At 47.6% G+C, this 24,696-nt stretch overlaps 1 protein-coding gene across 4 annotated transcripts in view; it reads left to right on the forward strand.

The window, feature by feature from the left end:
• Positions 1-24,696, forward strand: part of LOC110328665 (actin-85C-like) — a 32,068-nt gene continuing 7,372 nt past the window's right edge. Inside the window, exons 1-7 of one of the 4 annotated variants that reach the window (XM_029545805.1) lie at positions 1-32; positions 241-382; positions 4,593-4,733; positions 5,640-5,824; positions 7,279-7,407; positions 15,950-16,060; positions 18,726-18,810. In XM_029545805.1, the coding sequence (XP_029401665.1) occupies positions 7,354-7,407; positions 15,950-16,060; positions 18,726-18,810 (250 nt within the window). In that variant the 5' untranslated portion in view covers positions 1-32; positions 241-382; positions 4,593-4,733; positions 5,640-5,824; positions 7,279-7,353. Of the gene's footprint in view, positions 33-240; positions 383-4,592; positions 4,734-5,639; positions 5,825-7,248; positions 7,408-15,949; positions 16,061-16,424; positions 16,504-18,725; positions 18,811-24,696 lie in introns of all 4 variants that reach the window. The other 3 variants (XM_029545795.1, XM_029545801.1, XM_029545799.1) reach the window with 3 other exon arrangements.

Here is a 24,696-nt window from a genome sequence, read left to right on the forward strand (position 1 = left end):
GAGGAGGACTGTGGCCTCCTTCAGAGACACCAGTAAGTTCCGTTTTCCACCAGCTTCATGATTTGGTTCAAGGGAGGGGGCTCTCCCTGGTGGAGGACAGGATGTGCTTCACAGCGGAGTGCCCTGCACTGTTTCAGGCTCTCAGGTTTGGCCTGGGCTTCTCTGCTTCTTAAGTCTTTTGTATTTTCATTCATTCATTCATTCATTCATTCATTCATTCATTCATTCATTCATTTTTAGTGAGGAAACGAACATGCTAGATCAACTGATCCTGAATAAACACACTTGGGATCGGCCACAGATGCCACACTGTCACCAGGGAGCACGCTAACCTTGAGAGACTGGAGCCTCCCACCCCGCTGTTTCCAGAACCCCGAGCCAGGTGAGCTTCTCTGGTTTCTGGTGAGCAGCAGTCAGTGGTTTTGTGCTGTCTGCTTGCCTCACCCTGCCCAGGGGAAAGATTTCCATCCAGGGGGAAAGGGAGCCAGGGCTTGTTTCTTCTCTGTGCCCTGGTTTAGTCTCTGAAAGCAGGAAGACCCCCTGACTCCTACAACAACTCGTGACATATGCAAACATCTTCCTGGCCAGAAATAGGAGTTACACAGTTTGGGGTGTTTTTTGTTGTTGTTGTTGGTGGTGGTGGTGGTGGTGGTAGTGGTATGTGTGTGTGTGTGTGTGTGTGTGTGTGTGTGTGTGTGTTTTGGATGGGTCTCTCTATGAAGTCCTGGATAACCTAGAACTCACTGTGTAACCCAGGCTATGCCTGAATTCAGGGAGCTCCTCCCGTCTCTTCCTCCTCTGAGCTGCTATTTAAGGTGTGAGTTGCTGTGCCTAGCCACAAACATTTGTTTTAAGTGAATGACCAGAAACCAAGTCAAGCTTGATCCCAGGCTGACAATAACACCTAACTCCTGTCATGGCTTTTCACTGGCTCATCCTGCTAGCAGAGGGGCAACTTCTGGAAGGGCCAGATTGTTCAGCCTACCAGCTCCACCCATAGGAGCATGGGAAAATCTCTGCTCTCAGCCTTGGATGCTCTCTGGGAACATTCTTGCTTTGGGGTTGGTGGATGTTTTCTGACAAGATAGTATGTTTCAAAAGGCTTCCTTCACTGCAGAATCACAGGAATAAGCCAGACATTAATGTCTGTTTATGGGACTCACAATAGTCCAAGATAATTTGACGCTGGGTCTGCAACATTCCAAATCTCCACAATCATGACATTCTAGTCCAGTGGTTCTCAACCTGGAGATCTCAACCCCACAGGGATCGCATAGCATATATCCTGCTTATCAGATATTTAACATTACAATTCATAGCAGTAGCAAAATTACAGTTATGAAGTAGCCGCAAAATCATTTTATGGTTGGGGGTCACCACATCACGAGGAACTGCATCAAAAAGGCAAAGCATTAGGAAGGCTGAGAGCCATAGTAAGTCAGCCTGTGCAGTCTCGAACACAGGTGTGGCTTTTTTTTTCCCTCCTGGGAACTTCATTTCACCTTAGAAAGGTGAGACCATGTGTGGCTTTGAAATCCAAGGTCAGCTGGGGCAGATGCAGCTGGTGGTGCTGTGTGGGAACAGATGCTGTGGTCTTCCCTTCAGAAAACTCTCAGTGCCTGGAAGACGATGCTGACTTTACTCTTCATCTGTGCTCCGTAAGGGCTGCGTGGGGACTTGTTGAGACCAGTAGTTCACAGGCACACAGGTGAATTTTGAAAGAAATTCTATCCAGCTGTAGTGGTTCACATCTGTAGTTGCAGCACTCGGGAGGAGGCTGAGTCAGGATTGCTATTAATCTGAGCTTAGCCTGGGCTTCAGAGGAAGACCCAAATCTGGTGTTGATAAGATGCAGTCATGAGCCACACACTAGGGAGAGATTTCTCACTGAAGGAAGAGCTGGGTAACATGGTGTCTATTCTTATTTTTAAGAAGTTTCCAGCCGGGCAGTGGTGGCACATGCCTTTGATCCCAGCATTTGGGAGGCAGAGGCAGGTGGATTTCTGAGTTCGAGACCAGCCTGGTCTACAGAGTGAGTTCAGGACATCCAGGGCTATACAGAGAAACCCTGTCTTGAAAAACCAAAAAAAAAAAAAAAAAGAGTTGCCACAGTCATTTCAGCTTCCAGCAGCCACTGCCTGCTCTGTTGTCACTGTCATCCCAGAGGCAGGATCCCCACCAGAAAAAGATGGTTCCTCAAAGCCTTGGAAGAGCAGCCACTGCTTTTAACTACTGAGCCATCTCTCCAGCCTGCTAATTACCCTCTTAACTCTGATTTACTGCTGTATCTTTGAGAGGAACCCAGTGTCTCTAAGGCGTTCTGTGTCTACACAGTGGAGCACAAATACTATACAAGACGGGAAAAGGGACAACAGTTAATGCTAGCATTGTGGCAGGATCTCCAGGGGAGGAACAAAATAAGCAAGCAACAAAGTTCTCAGGTGTGGGCTCCGACAGGACACTGAGGTGGATCGAAGTGGGTAAGTTTATTAGGATTGTTAAGGACGTGGGCAGACATAACAGCATGGTCTGGGGCTCTGAAGAGAGAAATCAGGCCCCACAGCAGGCCTCTTACTACAGCTCTCTGGGGAAGAGGATGTTTCCAAGGGTGGCGCCTGCAGTTTCTCTGATTTGCAGATAGGAGGCAGGAGAGGTGGAGTGGTTATGTAACCCCTCCATACCTCTGTTGATATAACTTACTCCCTATGTGAGAATCTAAGCTAGAAAACCACAGACGTCTCAGGAGGTGGTGCCTGGGCTCTGCGTGGAGAAGAGCTGTGCAGGCCTTGTCAGGACAGAGGTTCTGAGAGGCCCAGCAGCGCTGACAAGATGCCCTTGTGGACCCTTCAGCTCCTGGGGTTCTGGGTGAGGTGGAAATTACATACATGGGACCCCTGTTGTAGATTGTCCTGGTGTTGTTTATATTTTTATACTAATTTAGCTTCCCAAGAGGGGCTGTCTCGGATGAGGAATGAATCATGTACTCAGGTGACTTCATGTAAACCTTCTCTCCATTTTAACTTGTAAAATAAAGGCTAGAGCCAGTGACTGGGCAGTGGAAGGGAAAAATGGAGCTAAAAGATTTAGAGAAAGAGAGGGAGAGAAAGGAGGAGGGGAAGACAGAAGGAGGTAGAAGGAAAATAGAACAAAAATACATGGCCTAGAGAAACTGCAAGTCGCAAGGGATTTCATAGATGGGGAATATAGTAGTGTAGTGGGAGACCTACCCAATCTAGGCACACAGCTCATATTCATATTGAGCTGTGTTTTCCTTACACGGACTTATTTAGGTTAGAGATTTACCACAACAGACCCAACCTCATTTCTTGCCCAACTGTAATCTTTATGACAGAAGAGGAGTTATTTTAAAGATTATTTGTATGTCTCTGTGTGTGCATCTGTGTGAATGCATGTGTACTGCAAGTATATAGCTACCTATGGAAGCCTGAAGAGGTCATCAGGCTTCCTGGAGTACCGGTGGTTGTGCGCTGTCCTGTCGGCGTGGATGCTTGGAGCATCTTAACTGCCGAGACTCCTCTTCAGCCCCAGGAGGAGATAGTGTAGGATCAGTTGTGCTATGAGACCACTAAACAGCAGAACCAAGGCATTGGAATTGCCCCAGGAGTCTCTCGCTGGGGAGGGAAAGGCTGAAGCCTGGTGCCAGACAGAGGGGACTTGTCCCCAGGAGACCCCACAGAGTTCTGAGAATGTGTCAGACCACCTTGCAGGAGAGACTGGAGCTGAGACAGTGATGGGTCAGTGACGGGCAGGACCACACCCTCACCAGGACTCTCAGCTCTGTGTTCCTCCCGCCTGAGCTGTTTAAGCCTGACTCTCATGTCCAGACCCTGAAGAGGGATTTGGGGGGGGGGGGTAAATGGACCTCTTTGTCCCTCTTCTCAACATTGTCATATTGAATAAATCTTGCTCTGCTTTTCACAGTTGGTTTTTATTGGGGAAAAGTGGCTGAGCCTGGCTTGTTGAGGGTACCGGAGCCCAGCATTATTTTGCCACGGCATTATTTTGCCACGAAATAATGTTAACATTATCCAGTGTGCACAGCTTCCTGAGGCCTGAGCCTGCCTAGCTGTGCAGCCATGGCAACTCCTGTGTCCTTACATGCTGGTGAGCAGGTTGCCCTATCCATCCCACATGCACAGTGCTCTCCCCAGGAAGGCCTGGCCTCGTCCATACCACAGAGTCTATCCCAGTTTGTCCACACCAGAGGTTTGAGAGATGATGTTTCAGAGGTGACGTTTCTTTAGTGTTGAACCTAGGGAAACCCAGGCAGACCCACGCTGAGGCTCGCACCCAGACAGGAGTGGTTTCCTTGTGACCATTTCATGGCCTAAGTGCTCCAAATACAACTTTCTGTATATGCTTCACTTGCTTTGGAAGGAGCCTGTGAAGAAGGCAGAGGCACAAAGCTACAGCCCAGGAGAGGCTCAGGCTGTGGGTCTGCAGGATGACTGAGTGCACAGAGCTGTTCGAGGCTCTTGCTCAGGCCAACCGTGCTGTAGGTCCACAGAGCACATGTCCTGCTGTTGGCACAGTACCTGCTGAGATAGGGATGGTGTGGTCTCTCCCCACAGGCGTGTCCAGGTCACCACAGCACAATGGAAAACCCTCCCCTCGTCTGTGACTATGGTTCTGGCTTCAGTAAGGTGGGCTTTGCAGGAACTCAGGCCCCTCGGGCTGTCTTCCCCACCATCCTCGGGAAAATGAAACATACCGTGAGTAGCCCCCCGCTACCCCCCCTTCATCCTCCAGTCTCCTGTGCTGTCCTTCCTGTGACTGTCACAGCTCCCAATTCTCTGACTTCTATACTGCCTGCTTCCTGTCAGATGGCTCAAGAAGGTGGCCTTAGGGACAGACGAGAGGGCACGAACAGGCTCTTCCATACCCTCCAGCACTGGCAGCTGCCTCTGGGTCCAGCTTCTCTTTATTTCTAGTACCTCTCCCTCTAGCAATACTACCTGGATTTCAACTGTGTAGTCTCTCGCAGCCTTCTCCTCCCACTTCAGGGACCCCTTCTCTGAGCTTGATTGGCAATGCCCCCTCCACACAGATAGTGACTCCCACCCTCTGTCATTCTGGTAGCTACAAGCTTCCTCAGTGGCTCTCTCTCTGTAGCGTAGGGTCTTACTGTGGGTTGTACCTGAAGTCATCCCCTAGCCCCACAGGGAGGGGAAGGACACACACATTAACAATACCGTCGAGCCTCTCATTTGTGGGTGTGTCCAGAGAACGCCTGGCACACCGGAGAGGCCTGATCTCCATAGACTCTTGCTCAGCTCTATGTGAGTTATAAACCATATACCCGTGTACAGTATTGGAGAGAAAGGCTGTGTGAGTGTGGCAGACAGTCGTGGAGATGATGTTTGCAGAACCACGGCCAAGAGAGAGCACTGTGCAAAGAGCAATGTAGGGGCCAGTGATGCTCATGGCTGGTTATGTGGCCTGAAGCATGGGAAAAGTCAATTCGCCACGAAGACCATAAGCAGATTTTCTACTCGGCCTTTCTCCTCCCTCTTCTTCAGGCTTGCCTTCCCTTAGCCATATTCCCCATTAGCCTTGCCCCAACCTTGCGCAGCAGGAGTGACTCCTACGTTCAGGAGAATCTGCTTCCTTTTCTTCAGGTGAGAGACTCAGCTGTGCTCTAGGCCCATGATGGCACTGATCTCTACCCAGGGCTGGTGACTGGCCATGAAGGCAGTGGGGGTTTTGGCGGGAGGCCTAGAGGGAACAGAGAGGCTGGACAAGGACAAAGTCGTTCTTTCTGGTGTAGTCCTGGCCCACAGCCCACCCACGGACAGACCACCAGGTCAGTAAATGGTGGTTTAATCAGGCCTCATACCTGACCCCCATACTCATACAACCACACTCTGAGAAGCATCCGAGGAGGCACAGCATTGACAATGCCATCTCCCCTTAGTCTGTGAGGCCTCACTCCACATGCTCCCAGCAGTGCATGGGGTCCACAGGACACTGAGGGAATTGTTCCCACTTGACAGAGAAGGGGATGGAAGCATGGGGAGGCGAGCAGCTCACCTGAGGTCTTGGCTGGTGGTTCTCAGATCAAGGCCGAAGCTATAGAAAGGGCAAGATGGCTGAGAACAAGCTCTGGGCAGCAGGGCTATGACTGTCTTGAGCACAGGCCTGTACACTTACTACACTGCAGCATGCCTGTAGCCTCCCTGGGATGCCCCACTGCAGCAAGCTATCACTGCACCCCGTACCGTGCACCACTGCTGCATAGTTTCACCATATAGCTGCATGATAACAGATGGTACCATGCACCCATGCAGCATGTCACAGCCCAGCATTGCATCATTGCCCAGCCCTTTGATTATCCTGTCACACTTGCACCCTGTCCCTTTTCCCTGTTGCACTACTACCCCATGCACATGGCTTCCATCTAGCGTAAACATTAGCTTATCCCGGAGACCCTGATCTCCTCTGACGAGTGAGTGTGACTCGGGGGTTCCCCCGTGGTCTCATGGAGCCAGCCTTCCATGTAGAATGGAACACCCACTTTCCCTGTTTCCTTCTTTCTGTGCTCAGACGTGGGCGTAGCCTGTTGTCTCTTTAGTCTTTGCCCTTTCTATAGCTTCGGCCTTGATCTGAGAACCACCAGTCAAGACCTCAGGTGAGCTGCTTACCTCCCCATGTTTCCATCCCCTTCTCTGTCAAGTGGGAACAATTTTCCTCTGAAATTATAGTTAGAAGGGGCTTCCTACCCCTTCATCTAATTAGCCCTGCTAAATCTTCACAGCTCTGATCCTAATGACAGTTTTTGTTTGTTTGTTTGTTTGTTTGGTTGGTTGGTTGGTTGGTTTTGATGGAATGAGGTAGGTACCCAGCCCCTCTTACAGCATGGAAAGTTCAATTCACCTGAAACCCAGGAGCCAGCTCATGCTGCAGGCCCTTTCCCAGCAAGCCTTCTAGACTCGTTGTGTAGGATGTGCCCCCACGCATTCCCTCTGATAGTTTTTCTTTGTTGGCCTCCATTTCTATGTATGCAAGTATGCAATGTGAATGTCCTCACAGCAACCCTCAGCAGCCCTGGACCTTGAAGGCAATTGCCCCGTTTGCTAGTAACCACGGCTGAAAGTGTGCATGGTTGGAAAGCCTCCTCCATGTTCAGGCTGGTGATCAGTACCAATTCCCAGCAGTCTCAGGGCACTAGCTCAAGTCCACATATGAAAGCCATGTACGGTGGGCCTAGTCCCAGCCTGCCACTCTCAGGGGATGTCCTGTCCTGCCTGTGTTTTTCAGAATGTGCTAGAGGGGTTGGGAGCACAAGACTGGTTCATTGGAGCTGAGATCCAGAGTAATCGAACAGAACTGAGTATGTACTACCCCATCTCCCGGGGAGTCATCACCAACTGGGACAATGTAGAGAAGGTGAGCTACAACCTCTGGGGGAGGGACCAGTCATGCTCCAGCCACCGCCCTTGGCACTGAGGAATGGTGTTTGTGTGGGTTTTTTTGGGGGGAGGGGGGAGTGCTGCTTTACTTTTTGAGTTCTTATATTGAACACCCTTCCAACCCTTATTCCACCCTAATCCCTTCCAATTCCACAGCACTACGTAGGAGAGAAAGGAGATGAGCGGGGAAAGGGAGCATAGACCTCTTTAGACTACTTCCTGCTGGTTAGGGGAATGGGGTTCCTTGGGGCAAGTCCAATCTTTATAGTTAGTTAGGATAGCTCCAATTTCTTCTAGTCTTTTTGTGTATTACTACTTGACAAACCTGCAACACCAGGAACCAGCAGCAGCAGCCACCTCATAGCACATGCTGGCCCCTCCTGGGTCTCTGGCATTTATACCTTTTTGAAAGTTACTGCCCACACCACCAGGACAGGGCATGGCCTCTGCGACCCTCAAGACAAAGATGCCTTGTCTATAAGATGATATGATTATTCCTATGCTATCACAACTGGGAGGGGATGATGGATAAGAAGTCATCAGCCTTTGGGAAGTAACACACGGGTCTGACCAGCCCTCAAGACACATGCACTTGAGGCATGTTGCTTATGATCAGAGCCCTGAGACAGCCATGATAAAGCTCCAAAACTGCATATTTAAGCCTTAGACATCTGTTGTCTCGTAGCCCTCAAGGTCAAGGTGTTGGTACAGGACTGCTTCAGAGGGCTGTGAGGGAGAGCCTGCCTCAGGCTGATCCCTGGTTTCTGGAAGCCTTGCTGACAATCTTTGAGGGCTCCCTCACTTGTAGAGCATTACTTCAGTCTCTGTTCTCATCTCTATGGGGCATCTTCCCTGTGTGTCTTTAGTTCAGATTTTCCCCCTTTATCAGTGTAGTAAGAGTTAGACTAGAGACAGACCATCGCAGTATAAATTCCTGTGTTACCAATAATACAGGCTGGGAACCAAATCTTGGTCCTCTGCAAGAGCAGACAGTGCTCTTAACCATTGAGACATCCAGCCCAAAACATGACCATTAAAGCTGAGCTATCTGGAGGTATTCATTTGCCATCCCAGCTCCAAGGTAGCCGAAGCAGGAGAGTCAAGAGTTTAAGGCCAGCCTAGACTACTAGGCCTTGGGTCAAAACAAAAAGGTAACCAAATTAAAAATGAAGCTTCTACAGTGGATCTTAATTCATGTGACTGTGGCCTAAGAAAAGATCAGGACACTGATCTACAGAGCATGACCATGTAAGAAAATGAAGAAGAGACAGGCCTCCAAAGGAGCCATCATGCATCTCCATCTCAGATCTCCAGCTTAGGTGTGAATGCTAACCTGCTCTCAAGGTTCTAAGGACATGCAAAAGCTCACCCTGTGGGAACCAATGAGTTTACTGGCCTGATTTACACAACATAGGGTTGGGGTTATGGAAAGGAGCATAGGGGACCCCAAAACAGACACATTGGAATGTCTTCAGTCAGCATGGATGATTGCTTCCCTATTGTATTAGTTAGGTTTCTCTAGAGTAATAGAACTTAATGAATCTCTCTCTCTCTCTCTCTCTCTCTCTCTCTCTCTCTCTCTCTCTCTCTCTCTCAGAGAGAGAGAGAGAGAGAGAAAGGGGATTTATTAGAATGACTTATAGGCTGTAGTCCAGCTAATCCAACAATGGCTGCCTATGAACAGAAAGTCTGAGAATCCAGTAGTTGTTCAGTCCATGAAGTTGGATATCTCAGCTGGACTTCAGAATACTCTGGAATAATGCCATTGAAGGAATGAACCTGATAGAGCAAGTGGCCCAGAGCAAAAGCTTCCTTCTTCCATGTCCTTTATATAGGCCACCAACAGAAAGTGTGGCCCAGATTAGAGGTGTGTTATCCCACCTCAAAAAATCTGGAACAGGCTTGGCGTGGTGGCACACGCCTTTAATCCCAGCACTTGGGAGGCAGAGGCAGGCGGATTTCTGAGTTCGAGGCCAGCCTGGTCTACAAAGTGAGTTCCAGGACAGCCAGGGCTATAAAGAGAAACCCTGTCTCAAAAAATCAAAAAAAAAAAAAATCTGGAACAGAAGTAGAGGTTACTTCAAATGGTCTAACTAAGCAGAAACCCCTCATGGTTGTGCACAGCCATTTTTGGGTTTGAGTTAATTCCAGATATAGTTGTTGACAAACAAGGACAGCCATCATGTAAGCTGTGCCCCTAGCCGTGCTAGCCCCTCCAGAATCCCCAAGGCCACACACAACTAGGGCAGAATGTTTGTAAGTGGCTGGGAGGAGAGGCTGTAGACAAGAATACAATGACCCCGCCCGTCTTCTGGGAGGGAGTGTCAACAGTGTCCAGGCTGGTCCCACCGATTGACAAGCAGGCGTCACCTGTCTAGTGAAGCTGATGGTTCAGCAGGAATGAACAGCTAGCTTCCCTGGCAACCATGTCATCTGAGGTCCACACTCCTCAGTGTGGTGGGTGGTCTCTTCCATCTGAAAGATGAGGATGGAGACTTGTCACTGGTTAAATTATCCAGTATTTATTAGCAATAAAACTGAGGTAAAACCCTGCTAGTTCAGTGAGGTAACTTTTATTTTCTGAACTATATACAAAATATTTTTACCAGTCTGATTCTGCAGCTAAGCTGCTAGTTCCATAGAAATCTCTTCCTCTCTGTGCCATTCCACCTAGCTAGTCTATCTTTCTCTTGAGCTCTTTCAAACCTCTCTTTCCTAGAATCCTGTTCTACCTGTTGTTCCTGCAAGCCCAAGGAAAAAAATCTCTTACCTGGAGCTCCTTCCGTGGAGGCTCTTCTAAGCCAAGAGAGACAGAGCCTATCAAAGGTCCAGTTCCTTATCAAAGAACTCTCTAGCTCCTCCCCTATATCCTTGGCAGGTGGAACATTGTCACCTTCAAGGTTCAGCTTCAAGGTGGGTGGCTCCGAGCCAAGTCCGTAGTGACCATTTCACCTTTACAATCAAGTAGCTCAAGGTCATCCAGTTAACTTTGCCTCAGGACATACAGCAAAGACTAGAAGACCTCTCTCAAAGGACTTACCTTAAAATAGGCAGGAACCTTCCGTTCTTTAGCATTCTTATCTATGGAGGCTTTTAGAGGCACAGACAAACTGCTTCTCTACAGGACACACCTAACTGCATCTGACAACAGCAATATCTACTTAAGCTTGTACATTTCGCTAACAATTAGGTTTTCTCCATACAGTAATCAAATATCCTGTAACAGAGGGCTCACTGAGGTCACCTTGATGGGCTTGAATAGGCACATATTATGTGGTAAACTTCCATCATTGCTGGGCTTTCTCTGTGGCACCCAAACCACCTGAATTTCCACCTCCCCCCTGAATTTTGGTGCATGCATCTGTCACCCATAAGACTCTAGAAACCCTTTAGACAGCATTGGGCCTGTCAACCCCTGCCAGCCCCATTCCATAACTTCGGGCCTGGTGTATCATTGGAGATAAGATCACGCTGCATCTTTCCTTGATGGTGAGCCAGAGGTGCTGGTTATAATTTATCCATTCTTCGGAATTACGGAGTCTTGTCCAGGGCCTTTACAGACATCCAGATCCCTGGATTACTATGTGCAATGGCAGTACTTGCAGGATGCCAACCAAATCCTTTCATGTACTCCATGTTATCTCTAGTTAGGCTACAAAAATCTCTCTAGGTACTGAGTTGCTTAAAGAATAGTGACAAGAAATCTGTGTATTTTCTCTGCAGGCACAGCTTCAACTTGCTACACAGTTTAAGATGGCCTTGAACTTTTGACCCTGTTGGATCTATGAGGCAGGATCCATAAAGTTACATGTGACAGCTCACAGGTGGGAGGTTTATTTAGGGAGACAGGGAGGGAAACAGAGGCTGCCTCTGGGTGGAGAGAAGAAAAAAAGGGGTGGGGTGGGGCCGGGGGGAAAAGGGGACTTTTTATCAGGGATGTGGCACATGTGCAGGAGGACATTCAACAGGACAGTGGGAATGTGTAGCCTCTCCGCAGCTAGTAATGCCTTGTCCTGCTGTCACTGGGCCCCTCCAGCTGGCTGGCTGTGGAGGTGCCTGATTGCTAACATTCCTCCCTTTAGTTTATTATAAAGAGGAGGAGGCAGAAGGGGAGTGAGGGTGAGGTTAAAGATGTAGGCTCTCAGGCTACTTCCTGACGACTGGGGACAGTGTCATCTCTTTCGGGACCCTTAGAAAATTGGGATGCTGGTCAAGTCCTGGGAGAGCTGGCTGGTTAATTCTGTCCAGGATCTGTTGGACCATCTGTGGTTAGGAAAGTACAGGCCCAGTCGCAGTGGTCTGCAAGGGTGGACCAGAGCACCTGTGGGTAGCTTCTCTGAAGCCGTCCTGGGTGCAGATTCTCAGTAAACACCTGGACTTGGCAGGATTCTGGAACACATATTCGTATTAGGGGTAGAAAATAAAGTTAAATAGGTTCAGGAGAAAAAAATTTTCTTAGGTGTACATTTGAAACTTGTAGGCTCATGGTCTTGATAGTTGAGGAGAGGGGAGTCCCAAAACCAGAGGAAGCAGAAGGCATTCTGCCCTCTGGGATAGGCAGTAGGTGGCAAGATTAGTCTGTTGATTGACGGGTGCTTATCCAGAGTCCATTTGACCATGGGAGGAGGCTCTGCGTGGATTTCCTGAGGCTACAAGAATCTCTTTTAAGTTTACAGAAAGAGATTTTAGACACATTAAATTGTAGTCTGTACTGAAATCCATATTTTAGAAAAGGGTATTAGATAGCATATTTGTGTCATAGTAGAGGCTAGGTAAACAATTTTTTTTTTTGTTAATAACATAAGCACTCCTTAAGGTGAGCTCAGGAAAGACAGAAAGCTTCCGTGAAGCAGAAGGGCAAGAGGGCGTCTTCCTCTATCCAGAAGGCTAGATGTATATAAATGTAGCATGATGAAAAACACCTGTAAGTCTATATTTAAAAGACAACCCAGGGAAACGTAAAATCTTGAACTGATAACTATGGTAGTGGATCGTATAGTGGAAGGCTTTACCATTGATAGACTAGTAATTTATCAGAACTCCGTTGGTCAATGTTAGAACTCTCAAAGTCCTAATATATCAGCAGTGAGGGGAGAAATCGGAAGCTGGTCTTATGTCTTTTATATATCTTAAGTCACCTTACCCCTATCTAGGCTTTCATGTGTACTCACCAACCCTGAAACACCTTGTAGACCTAAAACACTTTTTTAGGTCCTCTTAACCTAAGGTTCTATATCTTCATGCCTTACATAAACTTTAGGTGTTTTCCTATCTAATCATTTACTGTGAAACACAGGCACTGGATCACTTGGAACAGCCATTTAAAAAGAGTTGAGGGGTTGTACCTACTAAGCATATCTGAGTTAAATAATATGTCTGTCATTATCTTCTCTAAGCTGTACCTTGAAATGTAAAAAGGCTAAATGAAGTCTAATCTTGTAATCAACTTCATTGGTTCTTTGCATGACTCCAAATATCTATCTATCTTTCTTTCTTTCTTTCTTTCTTTCTTTCTTTCTTTCTTTTTTTTTTTTTTTTGGTTTTTCAAGACAGGGTTTCTCTGTAGTCCTGGCTGTCCTGGAACTCACTCTGTAGACCAGGCTGGCCTCGAACTCAAAAATTCGCCTGCCTCTGTCTCCCAAGCGCTGGGATTAAAGGCGTGTGCCACCACCGCCCAGCTCCAAATATATTTCTAAACATATTAAAGGATTTAACCATGTATAAGGTTATAGATTTAGCTTTCATGAGACTAGGACTGTCATAGTAGCTTTGACATTAGAACCTGCAGGAGGGAGAGGGGTGTGCAGGTCCACCAGGGCAGGCTGAGGACTTGGGGGTTCAAAGACAAAGTTCCCATGGGTGAGGAAAGAGTCACAGGCCAGGGTCCAAGGTGTCCCAAGGACACAGATAGGACTAGAACCAGTTGGTACAAGCTGGAGAGCCAGGTCATCCTGAGGCTAGTCAGGGACCAGGGCAAAGAGCCCAAGCAGGGCAGAGAGCCAAAGCAGGGCAAAGTGCTGGAGCAGACATGGCTCATCCAATACCAGGATTTATGAGAGGGAAAAAAGGAACTGTGCCAGTGAAAGAGTGAAGCTTTGCCTGAGGCAAAAGGTCTATGGTGAGGTTGGATAGAAGGGCCAACTACAGCTGTAAAGGCATTGGCCAGGGGGTTCATCTGCTCCCACGGATAACAGAGGGGTGCCAGATACTCAATGGTTATTCCCTTAGATCCAGGAAAGCATTTATGCCAATGAGGAAGGGAACACCCACCAATTGGTTGGTGTTGGATACGCAGAAGTCTAACGATCAGGTGAAGGAAAGCAAGCCTGTAGCAGTTAGACTGGGGAGAGGGTCCCAACCTGTAGCTTCATCCCCACTGTGGGGTTCACAAGAACCGGAAAATCCTAATCCAAGTTCTGGCACCAAATGTTGGATCTCTATGGCAGGATCCATAAAGTCACACAATTCGACAGGTCTTCTCACCTAGCAGGTTTATTTACGAGGTGGGGAGGGATGCAGAGGCTGCCTCTGGGTAGAGAAAAGAAGAAAAGGGGGGGGCAGGGAGAAGGAACAGTCCTTTTTATCAGGGATGTGGCACACTCACAGGAGGAGGACATAGGGGACACTGGGAATGTGTAGCCTCTCCGCAGCTACAGTGATGCCTTGTCCCGCCTCCCAGTCTGAGTGCTGGGTTTTGGGGTGCATCACATGCCTGGTTTATGCAGTGCTGGGGATGGAGACCAGAGGGCAGGGCTTTGTGTAGGCTAGGGGACCATTAGAGCAGCAGAGTGCGCCCCAGCTTTTTTCCCAAACATTTTTGATTCTTGGTTCGCTAAGTCTTTGGCTATAGAATCTGTAGATCTGGAGCTTAGCCGTACTCATTCGTCTGTCAGATAGAGGACAGTTAGGTAATAAATGGCAGCAGAGCTGTTAGATAGATAGGCGATAGATGACTGATGAAGGGAAATGAAATTTAAGATAAAATTTGAGGCCTGATTCATGTAACTTATGTCAAATAGTCCAAAGAAAAAGTTGTTTGTAAGCTTAGAAGCCTGAGGCAGAGAACATAGTGGAACAGTCCTGGGCACACCCGGGCAGGCCCGTTGTTAAAACATTCCTGGGGCTGACTGGCCATAAAGATAAAAAGAAGAATGCAGGAACTTGTCTGGGCTATCTTGGCTGAGTCATCAGCCATCTGGTGGCCTGGCACCTCCTTCTGCTCATTGCCCTCCTAACATAGTTTGGAGTTATATATTAACCAAATGTTCTGCTGACCTAGATAAGCATCCGCCCCTCAGGTCTCCTGACATCCTGACTTACAAGTACCATTCTGCTAATGTGTAATCGTTTTTTGCTGATGTTCAAATGAGCCAATCATGTGAAACTGTGCTAATTCCTCCTAGCCCCTGACCCTCTCCCCATAAAAACCCCTAGCTTTTGAGCCTCGTGGTCGATTCCTCTGTCTCCTGCGTGAGATACGTATTGGCCCAGAGCTCCGTCATTAAACTACCTCATGTTTTTACATCAAGAAGGTCTCTCGAGTTCCCTTGGGTGGGCCCTTTCCCGAGACTCGACTGGGAGTCTTTGAAAGGGGGTCCTACAACTGAGAGGTACATAGTGAATGAAAAAAATAAAAAAGGAAGGGCATGACTGCTCCTAGGTATGGTGGAGGGGACAGCTTTTTTTTTTCCCCTTTCCTCAGAGTTGAGGACCAAACCCAGGGCCTTGCGCTTGCTAGGCAAGCACTCTACCACTGAGCTAAATCCCCAGCCCCGAGGGGAAAGCTTATTGTAAAAAGGAGAGAATAGCCAGAGACAAGGATATCTGGCAGGATCCAGAGTAGACACGGCCAGACTGACCTGGGCCATGTGAGGAGGGAGGGGGAGAGGAAAGGGACGAGGCAGACCAAGATGCCAGGAGGGTAAAGGGTAGACGAAAGAGCCAGGTAACCAAAACGATGGATTATATAGGAAAGGGCAGCTAGGGTAAGGACAGCCCAGCTCCTGGGCTGGAGAAGTTTAGGGTAGAAGATGGTGTACGCCAGCCATGCCCTGTAACAGGTAGGCACTGAGGGATGCTGGGAAAACTTGGTGGCTAGGTCCACTTTGATGTGCTAAATAGGCACCTCAGCCATTTGTCCAAAATTTAGACCTAACTGATACACGATGGATAACAGATAGATGGTAGATTGATTATGGACACAGAGACAGCTGCAGAAGAGACAAGACAGACAGATAATAGACAATAAACTGGTAGTGAGATGAACAGATAGGTGGCAGATATAGATGGGTGGTAGATTTTACACACACACACACACAGAGAGAGAGAGAGAGAGAGAGAGAGAGAGAGAGAGAGAGAGAGAGAGAGAGAGACTAGATTGTAAACAGAAGACAGAAGATGGTTTAGACCCCTAATAGATGTATCAGCAGATACTTAGATCAATAGGTAGGTGATGGATACTAGTCAGCATGTCCTTGGACAGCAAACTGCCCATCTGCCACCTGTCCTCTCTCCTGCAGATTTGGCATTACTCCTTCTACCACTCCCTCCAAATTGCCCCTGAGCAGCACCCTCTCTTGATAACAGAGGCACCGTTAACCAGCAAGGAAGCTAAATCCAGAATGACTCAGGTAATGGGGCCTGGAGCCCTGCAAGGCAGGGAGGGAGGTTCCTGCTCTGTCCCAACCTGAAAGTTCCCTGTTTCTGCTTTGGGCCTCATCCTGGTTCTTCCTGCCATGATGGAAGTGGAGATGGTGGTGGGCGAATGGAGTTTAAGGGTGGACCCCAATCTGTGAATCCTCCCGCCAAAACATAGATGACAGAGTCCACTTTAGGCTTCAGGGGCTGCAGGAAGCTGTGCACAACCCCAACTGTCAGAGTCCTCATTCCAAGGCTCAGCTTCTCCTAAAGAGGCAAGTGAATTAAACAGGTGGCCAAGCTGGCACATCTGGCTAGCAGTACATAGCACCTGTTAGTACAACCCCCTATATGCAGGCACAGGGCCCAGGCATGGTCTGCACAACTCAGAAGCCACTTAGATCTGGAAACAGCAGTTCTACCCATCATGGTGCAGGTATGAGCTCACATCAAACCAGCCCTAAACCTGCTGCAGACATGCGCTCCACCCAACTCCCAGTATAGACAATCAGAGCATGGATGGAACTGGCCACAGCTGGCTCCCCAGAGGCCTGGGCGTGGCTGGCTTCATTCAAAAAACATCCAATATCCACGAGGGTCTCAGCAAACTAGATTGGGAGAAGAGGGTGAGACTGTCCCAGCTCAGCTGCCGGGGGACACTCCTCAACTGTAGCAGACACTGGAGCAAGGATGTATGTGTGTGTTCGCCAAGGAGGAGATCTGCGAGGAAGTGTGCAGGCAGGGGGCTGAATAGTTGAGCTCTGTTTTTCCCTGATAGAGGCTTCAGGTGCCACTCTGTCTGGGTGGAGCCCAGCAGGACAAAGACACATAGAGATGAAGGTTCAAGTCTAGTCCAAGAGCAAAAAAGGCAGATGATTGGCTCCCTTGGCTGGGATTTCTCCCTCCAGTCTTCTCCTCCTTGGACAAACACCTTCCACCCCCTGCTCTCCTCAGCCCCTGACCGAGTATCACTTGTCCATACTGACACTTACAGGGATACTCATGGCAAAGTGACTCCTACAAAAAGGTTTAAGCACCCCTCTCTGGGGCCATGCCTTCAGACACGAAGGTGATCAGCCGGTGATCTTTGCTACAATTGTTACAAGTGTTAACCCTTTGACTTGACAGGAAAAAATAAATAAAACCACCCAACTCCACCATTTTGAGGCAAATTTAAAGCAGGCATATATTTTTTTCTTTAAAGATTTATTTTTATTTATATGGGTGCACTGCAGCTGTCTTCGAAGACACATCAGAAGAGTGCATCAGACCCCATTACAGATGGCTGTGGGCCACCATGTGGTTGCTGGGAATTGAACTCAGGACCTCTGGATGAGTAGTCAGTGCTCTTAAGCACTGAGCCATCCCTCCAGCCCCCAAAGCAAGCATTTATTAAATATTACATACTTACCAAGAGATGGACTTTGCTCAGGACCACTTCTCAGAATTTCCCAGCTGGAATGGCCTCAAGCCATGTGTTGCAAGAGCTTATAAGGGCAAACTTATAGGCCATTGTATTTCCCCATGAGGCTTTGTTATTTCCCAAGAACTACAGTTCGAAACTTTCCAGGAAGTTAGCTGGTTCCTGGGCAGGTGAGGCTTGCAGGTTAATTTGGGGAATTACACAAGGCGTAATGCTGGTACAAGGCAAGAGCTTAGTCAAACTAGCTGTTTGACTGACAGTCAAAACCAAGCAGGAAGAGTGTCCAAGGAACCCTAATTAGGGAATAAGACTGCTGCGCCCAGTGACAGGAAGATATGCCCAAAAGCATGCTGGTAATCAGAAGTCATACCTTATCATAACACTAACCCATTTCCCAGTGCTGATACAGATCCAGTGGCCAGAGAGGCAGAGGCAGGGCCCCCAGTGGGCCTCACCATTAAGTCCTGAGCCAACCAGTCCTTCCGCAATCCGTTATAGAAGTATCTAGAAGGAGCCGCGGAGCTAGTGTCCTAATTAGCATTAACTGTTAATTTGACACAGCCTAGAGTCCACTGAAAAAAGTCTCAGTTAATTGCCATTATCAGATTAGCCTGTAGGCATGTATGTGGGAGATTTTCTTAACTGTTAATGGACTGGGAGGGCCCAGTCACAGGGGTTAGGGGGTGGGGAGTGGGAGGGTGAGGGTGGGGGAGGATGGGCAGCATCATTCTTACAGGTGTCTGGGTTGTATAAAATCTAGAAAGCTGGGGCTGGAGGGATGGCTCAGTGGCTAAGAGCACTAACTGCTCTTCTGGAGGTCCTGAGTTAATGTAAGACAGCTACAGTGTACTTGCATATAATAAATAAATAAATCTTTTTTTAAAAAAAGTCTAGAAAGCTAGATTGAGTATGAGCCAGCAAGCATTGTTCCTCCCTGGTTCCTGCTCTGATGCGTGGCTCATCATGAACTTCCCTCAGTGGTGAACCGTGACCAGCAAGTATTCACCAATAAAACCGTTTCCTCCCCGAGGCTGCTTTGGTCAGAGTGTCTTTATCACAGCCACAGAATGAAGCTAGAACAGCCACTTCACAGCAGAGCCAGCTGGAGATGGCTGCTGCCCACCCCAGGCTTAGTCTCCCTGAATCCACAGCCTGCTGCAAGATGTACTCGTGAGCACGGGGGGGGGGGCAGTGTGTGCCACCTGGCCAGCCAGCATGCCAATCTTCCTCCCCAGATCCTATTCGAAACCTTCAACTTCCCTGCCCTGTACACGGCCAATCAAGCGGTCCTCTCCCTTATGGCTTCTGGCAGAACCTCTGGTGAGTGACCCTATGGGATCCCATCCTTCCCAGACATGCTGTCTAGTTCTTGGGGTTGGGGACACTCACCACAGCAGTGCAGTCTCTCCCTAAAAAAATAAAAGCGTAGGAGGGAGCTAGCCATATAGATCAGTAGGTAAAGGAGCTTGCTGCTGCCAAGCCTAGTGACCCGAGTTCAATCCACGGGATCCCACACAGTGGAAGGAGAGGACTTCTGAAGATTGTCCTCTGACCCCCACATAAATACAGATGTGTGAGTGAACACCACACACACACACACACACACACACACACACACACACACACACACACACGAGGCACACGTGCTTGAGGTGTTCATTTAAAAAAGCAAAGAGTACTCTTCAAGGCTCAAAGTGATCCTCAACACATTTTTTTTTTAAAAGATGTATTTTATTTTATGTATGTGAGTACACTGTCGATTTCTTCAGACACACCAGAAAAGGGCATCGGATCTCATTACAGATGGTTGTGAGCCATCATGTGGTTGCTGGGAATTGAACTCAGGACCTTTGGAAGAGCAGTCAGTGCTCTTAAGCACTGAGCCATCTCTCCAGCCCCCCCCCCTTTTAAAAAAGATTTAGATCCTCACTTCATAATAAGAACCCTGAGAAAAGCAGAGTGAGGCAAAAAGCAAAACAGCCAGTAAGATGAGTTGGTGCAAAACTGAGGCCTTTGTTTTTTAAGAATTATTTTTTAAGTGTGTGTGTGTGTGTGTGTGTGTGTGTGTGTGTGTGTACACACTGGCCCCAGAAACCAGAGGCATGGATTCCCCTGGCACTGGAGTTAGAAGCATTTGTGAAGCCCCTGTCAGGTCCTCTGCTTTTAACTGCCCTAGGCCCCAAACTGTGGTTTATATGACCCCTGATTGCAGAAACATCACTGCCCTGCTCTCTATTTCCCATCAGCTGGTTCTCCAGAGTTAAAATCTTCCCCGCAGTCCCTCCCTACTCCCCATCCTCTTGGAGCTCCAGGTTCTCCTCTCCTTTCCAGATATTCAGGCTCAGTCACCTGGCAGTCCATACCTTTTCAACCTAAGATTAAACTGAAAATTGGCAGTTGCCAGCTGCTAGCTGGGACAGGGCCCTGGTGCTTCCTTGTCTATGGTCCTCTGGTGAACTCTAAACACACTACTGAAAATGGACAACAATGAATTATATTTTACACACACCTGGCTCTTATTCTGACTCCTTCCCTTCCTTATCCTGCTCTGAGAATACTGGACTCATTTTTTTTTCTTTTTCTTTTTTCCTTTTTTTTTTTGTTTGTTTGTTTTGTTTTTTCGAGACAGGGTTTCCTTGTGTAGCACAGGCTGTCCTGGAACTCACTCTGTAGACCAGGCTGGCTCTGTAGACCACGCTGTCATTTTTTTTTCTTAACTGATCTCCTAAGCTATACTCTGAATAAAATTAACAGCATTAATGAGCTCTGACACATAGCTGTGCTCTCAAAATGATCACAGCCACACCCGAGGATCCCATTGTGCCGCCCTGCCCCTGCCACTCACTGCATTTTCTAGCATTTGTGGATGGAGCTGTGCAGCCAGCATGTGGGCGTCGATGGTCTTTCACCCTGTTCACTGTGTGGAGGTTCTTCCAGGCTGTCTCTGGCCTTGACGGGTCGATCAATCAGTAGCTCGCTGCTCTTCTTGCTGAGCCATGGTAGTGCGGTTCCACGATAGGAATGTGCCAAGCTTCTGTCTACTTCTCTGTGGCTGTCCATTTGGGGTGTTTCAGATTTGGAGAGTTATGATAAAGCTGTGAACATTTGCAAGTCTCTTCTGTAGCATGTGGAACAGCGGTGTGGCCCTCCAGGGTTACTCTTCTACTGTGTGTGACATCATGCTAGACAGAAGCAGCTTAGGGAGGGAAGGGAGGATTTGACTCACAGTTTGAAGGCACTTTCCATCTCTGCAGGGAAGGCATGGTAGTAGGGACGTAATGTTGGCCACATTGCAGACAGAGGTGAATGCTGGTGTTCAGCTCACTGTATTCTCTGTATTCAGCCCAGGACTCCAGCCCACGAGATGTGTGGGTCCTCCCTCTTCAGTGAACCCAACCTGGAAGCTTTATCACTGACACGAATCGTGTCTAGTTGACAAGGCTAACTCTCCCAACTGCCAGCTCTTGGGATGGTCAGTCTTCTTATTGTGGCCATTCTCACAGAAGTTCAGTAGTGTCTCCTCCTGCTTTTAATTTGTGCTCCTCTCATGGCCAAGGACACTGAGCATATCCTCTTGTGTTTATTGGCTGTCCATGTCTACTTCAGTGATGGAGTGGCTCTCGGGTGTTTTGCCAGATTCTCATGAGTTCACCTGTGTGTTTTGACGGCTCTTTCCAGTCACGCTCGGAGAGCTTTTATCAGATTCGAGTGACGCAGAGCAGCGTTCCTACTCAGGTTCCACCTTTCCCGCCCACTGTCTTCTCAACAACAGGTTTGCATTGCTACAGAGCCCATTTATCAATGCTTTTATGTTTGGTGCCACACCCAAAAATCATTTACTGGACCCAAAGGGTTTCTGATTTCTTCTAGACATTTATAGAGTTTAGTTTAACAGTCAGTTCTGTGGTCCACCTTGGTTGGTTGATTGTTTGGATTGTGAATGCATCCCATAAGATAGGACTGAAACATGCGTGCGGCTAGTTCTGTGGTGTTTATTGAAAAGATCCCTCTTAGCTATGGACAATGGATGGGTGCTAAGGCAGGGAGTGTCACTCTCCTTTGGGATGACGACAACAATAGCAACAACACCCACAGCTCTGACCTTAAAGGAATAAGAGGTCACTCATTGCGGAGCCATTTTAAGTGACAATGGCCAGGAACGTAGGTTACCCCAACTTCCATCTTCCAATGTGGAATCTTCCACATTGGAAGATGGAAGTTTTATAGATCAAAGAAAGTCAAATCAAGGCAAAATCAAAACACCTTGGTGAGTACATCAGAGAATCAACTACAGCGAGATGGGGGATGCTTTTCCATATGCTGTCTGATGGCATTCTTTCTATACTCTATCTGATGGCATTCTTTCTATATGCTATCTGATGGTATTCTTTCTATACTCTATCCGATGGCATTCTTAGCTTTAAGGTTGGTGGAAGCTAGTGGGTCGGCTAAAGTAATAGATTCCATTTTTTTTTTTAATCTATTAGTCACAGACTTTAGTCCCAACACAGAGGTGGGCAAAGAAATGCTATTCTAGTGGCTAATGCCAGCCTGAGATAAGGTAGTCAGTCACTGGATCTGCGACCTTCCAGTCTCTCCATAGTAACGAAGTTCTAATCAGTCAATCATCCTCCGTAGACACAGCCTTCCAGACGTTCTCCTTCACAGGAGATATGGCTGCTAGTAGGTCTCCAGTCCCTCCGTGCATGCCCTACACCCATGGGTATATGGGCAGCACTAACTGGACTCAGCGTTATCAATAACAAAAACAATGTGAATGACATGAAGTTGGAAACAAGAGAGGATGAGGTACTAGGAGAATTGGCGACAGGTAATGAGAGAGACGATAGAAATGCATTGTGTAAATACACACTTCCAAAGAATAAATACAAATATTAAGAAAAAGTAGGGGGCTGGAAAGATGGCTCAACAGTTAAGAGCACAGGCTGCTCTGTCAAAGGACCTAGGTTCAATTCCCAGCACCCTCAAGGAAACACAACTATTTGTAGCTCCAGTTCTAGAGGATCTGAGTCCCTCTTCTAGCCTCCTAAGAAGGACACCAAGCAGGCATGTGGTGCATACACACATGCACACGCACAGGCAAAACACTTATACACACAAGATACAAATAAATAGATCTTAAAAAAAAAAAAAAGAAAGAAAGAAAACAGAAGAGGCTTATTGGGGACCAGGGACAGAGACAAGAGGACAGGAAGAACTGGAAGATAGAGAGCAAAACCAAGCTAGCAAATACAGAATTGGCTCAGTGAAGCCTGTTATTTTGTGCCATTATTAAATGCCAAAATTAATAAATAAATCAATAAATCTCTTTTCTTCCCTTGAAAAGCCTGTGTGCTTTTTGAAGATGAGCTTCCCGAGTATGCACCAGCTGACTTCTGAGCCAATGGCCTGTTCCATCAATCTTTTTATTGTTTTCTTTCTGATTCTAGATCAATACCAAATGTTCTTGTTATCATGGCTCATACTGAGTCTTTCAAAGAGGTGAAGTTGGTCTTACCCTCTGGATGGCCTGATTTGGAGATGTGGGCTCTGCTAGGTCTTCAGCATTCCTGCATCGATTTTAGAATCAGGTTGTCAGTTACTAAAAACAAGTGAAACCCAAGCCAAGGAAACAAAGCCCCTCAGTGCCACACCCCTACGTAAACCCTCTGATCCACACCTCTACAAAAACCCTCAGATCCACACCCCTACAAAAACCCTCAGATCCACACCCCTACAAAAACCCTCAGTGCCACATGCCTTAGGTTCTGCTTGGGGATGTGTTGAAAATGTGGTCAACTTTGAAAAGAGCCAGCATCTTACAGGCCTCTAGTAGACTGTGGCAAGTCTGAGTGGTTTCTGGGTCCCTCTTAGCACTGTGACAGGGCTTTGGGTGTCCAGGCCATGTCTGTCTGTTGTCAGACTGTCACACAGGTTCTGATGCTGTTGAAAGTGGCACTGTTAGCCAGGCGTGGTGGCACATGCCTTTAATTCCAGCACTCGGGAGACAGAGGCAGGCGGATTTCTGAGTTCAAGACCAGCCTGGTCTCTTCTCTGGAAGAGACAAGGTTTCTCTGTATAGCCCTGGCTGTCCTGGAACTCACTTTGTAGACCAGGCTGCCCTCAACTCAGAGATCCATCTACCTCTGCCTCTTAAGGAGCTGAGATTAAAGGTGTGTGTCACCACTGCCTGGCAAATGTATATTCTTTGAAAAATTTAAATTACATGAATTTATTTATTGTGTGTGTGCTATAGTGTAAGTGTAAAGATCAGAGGACAACTTTTGGAAGTTGATTCTCTCCTAAGATCATATAGCCGGGTGTGGTGGCGCACGCCATTAATCCCAGCACTTGGGAGGCAGAGGCAGGCAGAGTTCAAGGCCAGCCTGGTCTACAAAGTGAGTTCCAGGACAGCCAGGGCTACACAGAGAAACCCTGTCTCGAAAAACCAAAAAAAAAAAAAAATCATATAGGTTCCAGGAATTGAACCCAGGTCATCTGGTGGCTTGATGGCAAGTGCCTTAACCTGCCTAAGCCATCTGTTCAGCCCCATGGCAAATAAATTTTTGACAAATAACTTTATTATTTCCATGCCAGATGGGTTTTTTGTTGGTGTTTGTTTCTTAATTTTGTTTCATTCTTTTCTACTGACTGCCTCTACCTCACTGTTCTGAGTAGAGGTGATGAGGATAGAAATCCTTGTCTTTCCCACAGTTTCAGATGGAGATCATTCAGCCTTACAATGTTAAGCTGTGGTTTCATATTTTCTTTACCAATTCAAGTAAGTTGTCTTGTGTCCTTTTCTCAGTGAGGGAATCTACCTTAGGTTTGCCTGTGGGTGTGTCTGTGGGGGTTATCTTAATTAAGTTAATTGATATGGGGAGACTCAGCCCAATGTAGGTGGTACCATTCCCTAGGCAGGATGGCCTGAACTATATGAATGGGAAGCTGGAGCTGAGCACAAGCTAGCGAGTAACCACGTGTGCATTTGTTTCTCTCTGGTTTTGACTGTGGATGTGATCTGACTAGCTGTTTGAAGCTTCTGCCTTCTCCCCCCCCCCCATATGACGGACTACTACCTGGAATTGTAAACTGAAATAAACCTCCTTTTCTCTTAAGCTGCTTCTGTCAGGGTTTTTATCACAGCAACAGAAAGGAAGCTAGAATATGTATTTATTGGTACAATCATATGGCTTCTTTCCTCCT

The sequence above is a fragment of the Mus pahari genome, chromosome 1, assembly GCF_900095145.1.
Source record: "Mus pahari chromosome 1, PAHARI_EIJ_v1.1, whole genome shotgun sequence".
Classification (NCBI taxonomy): domain Eukaryota; kingdom Metazoa; phylum Chordata; class Mammalia; order Rodentia; family Muridae; genus Mus; species Mus pahari.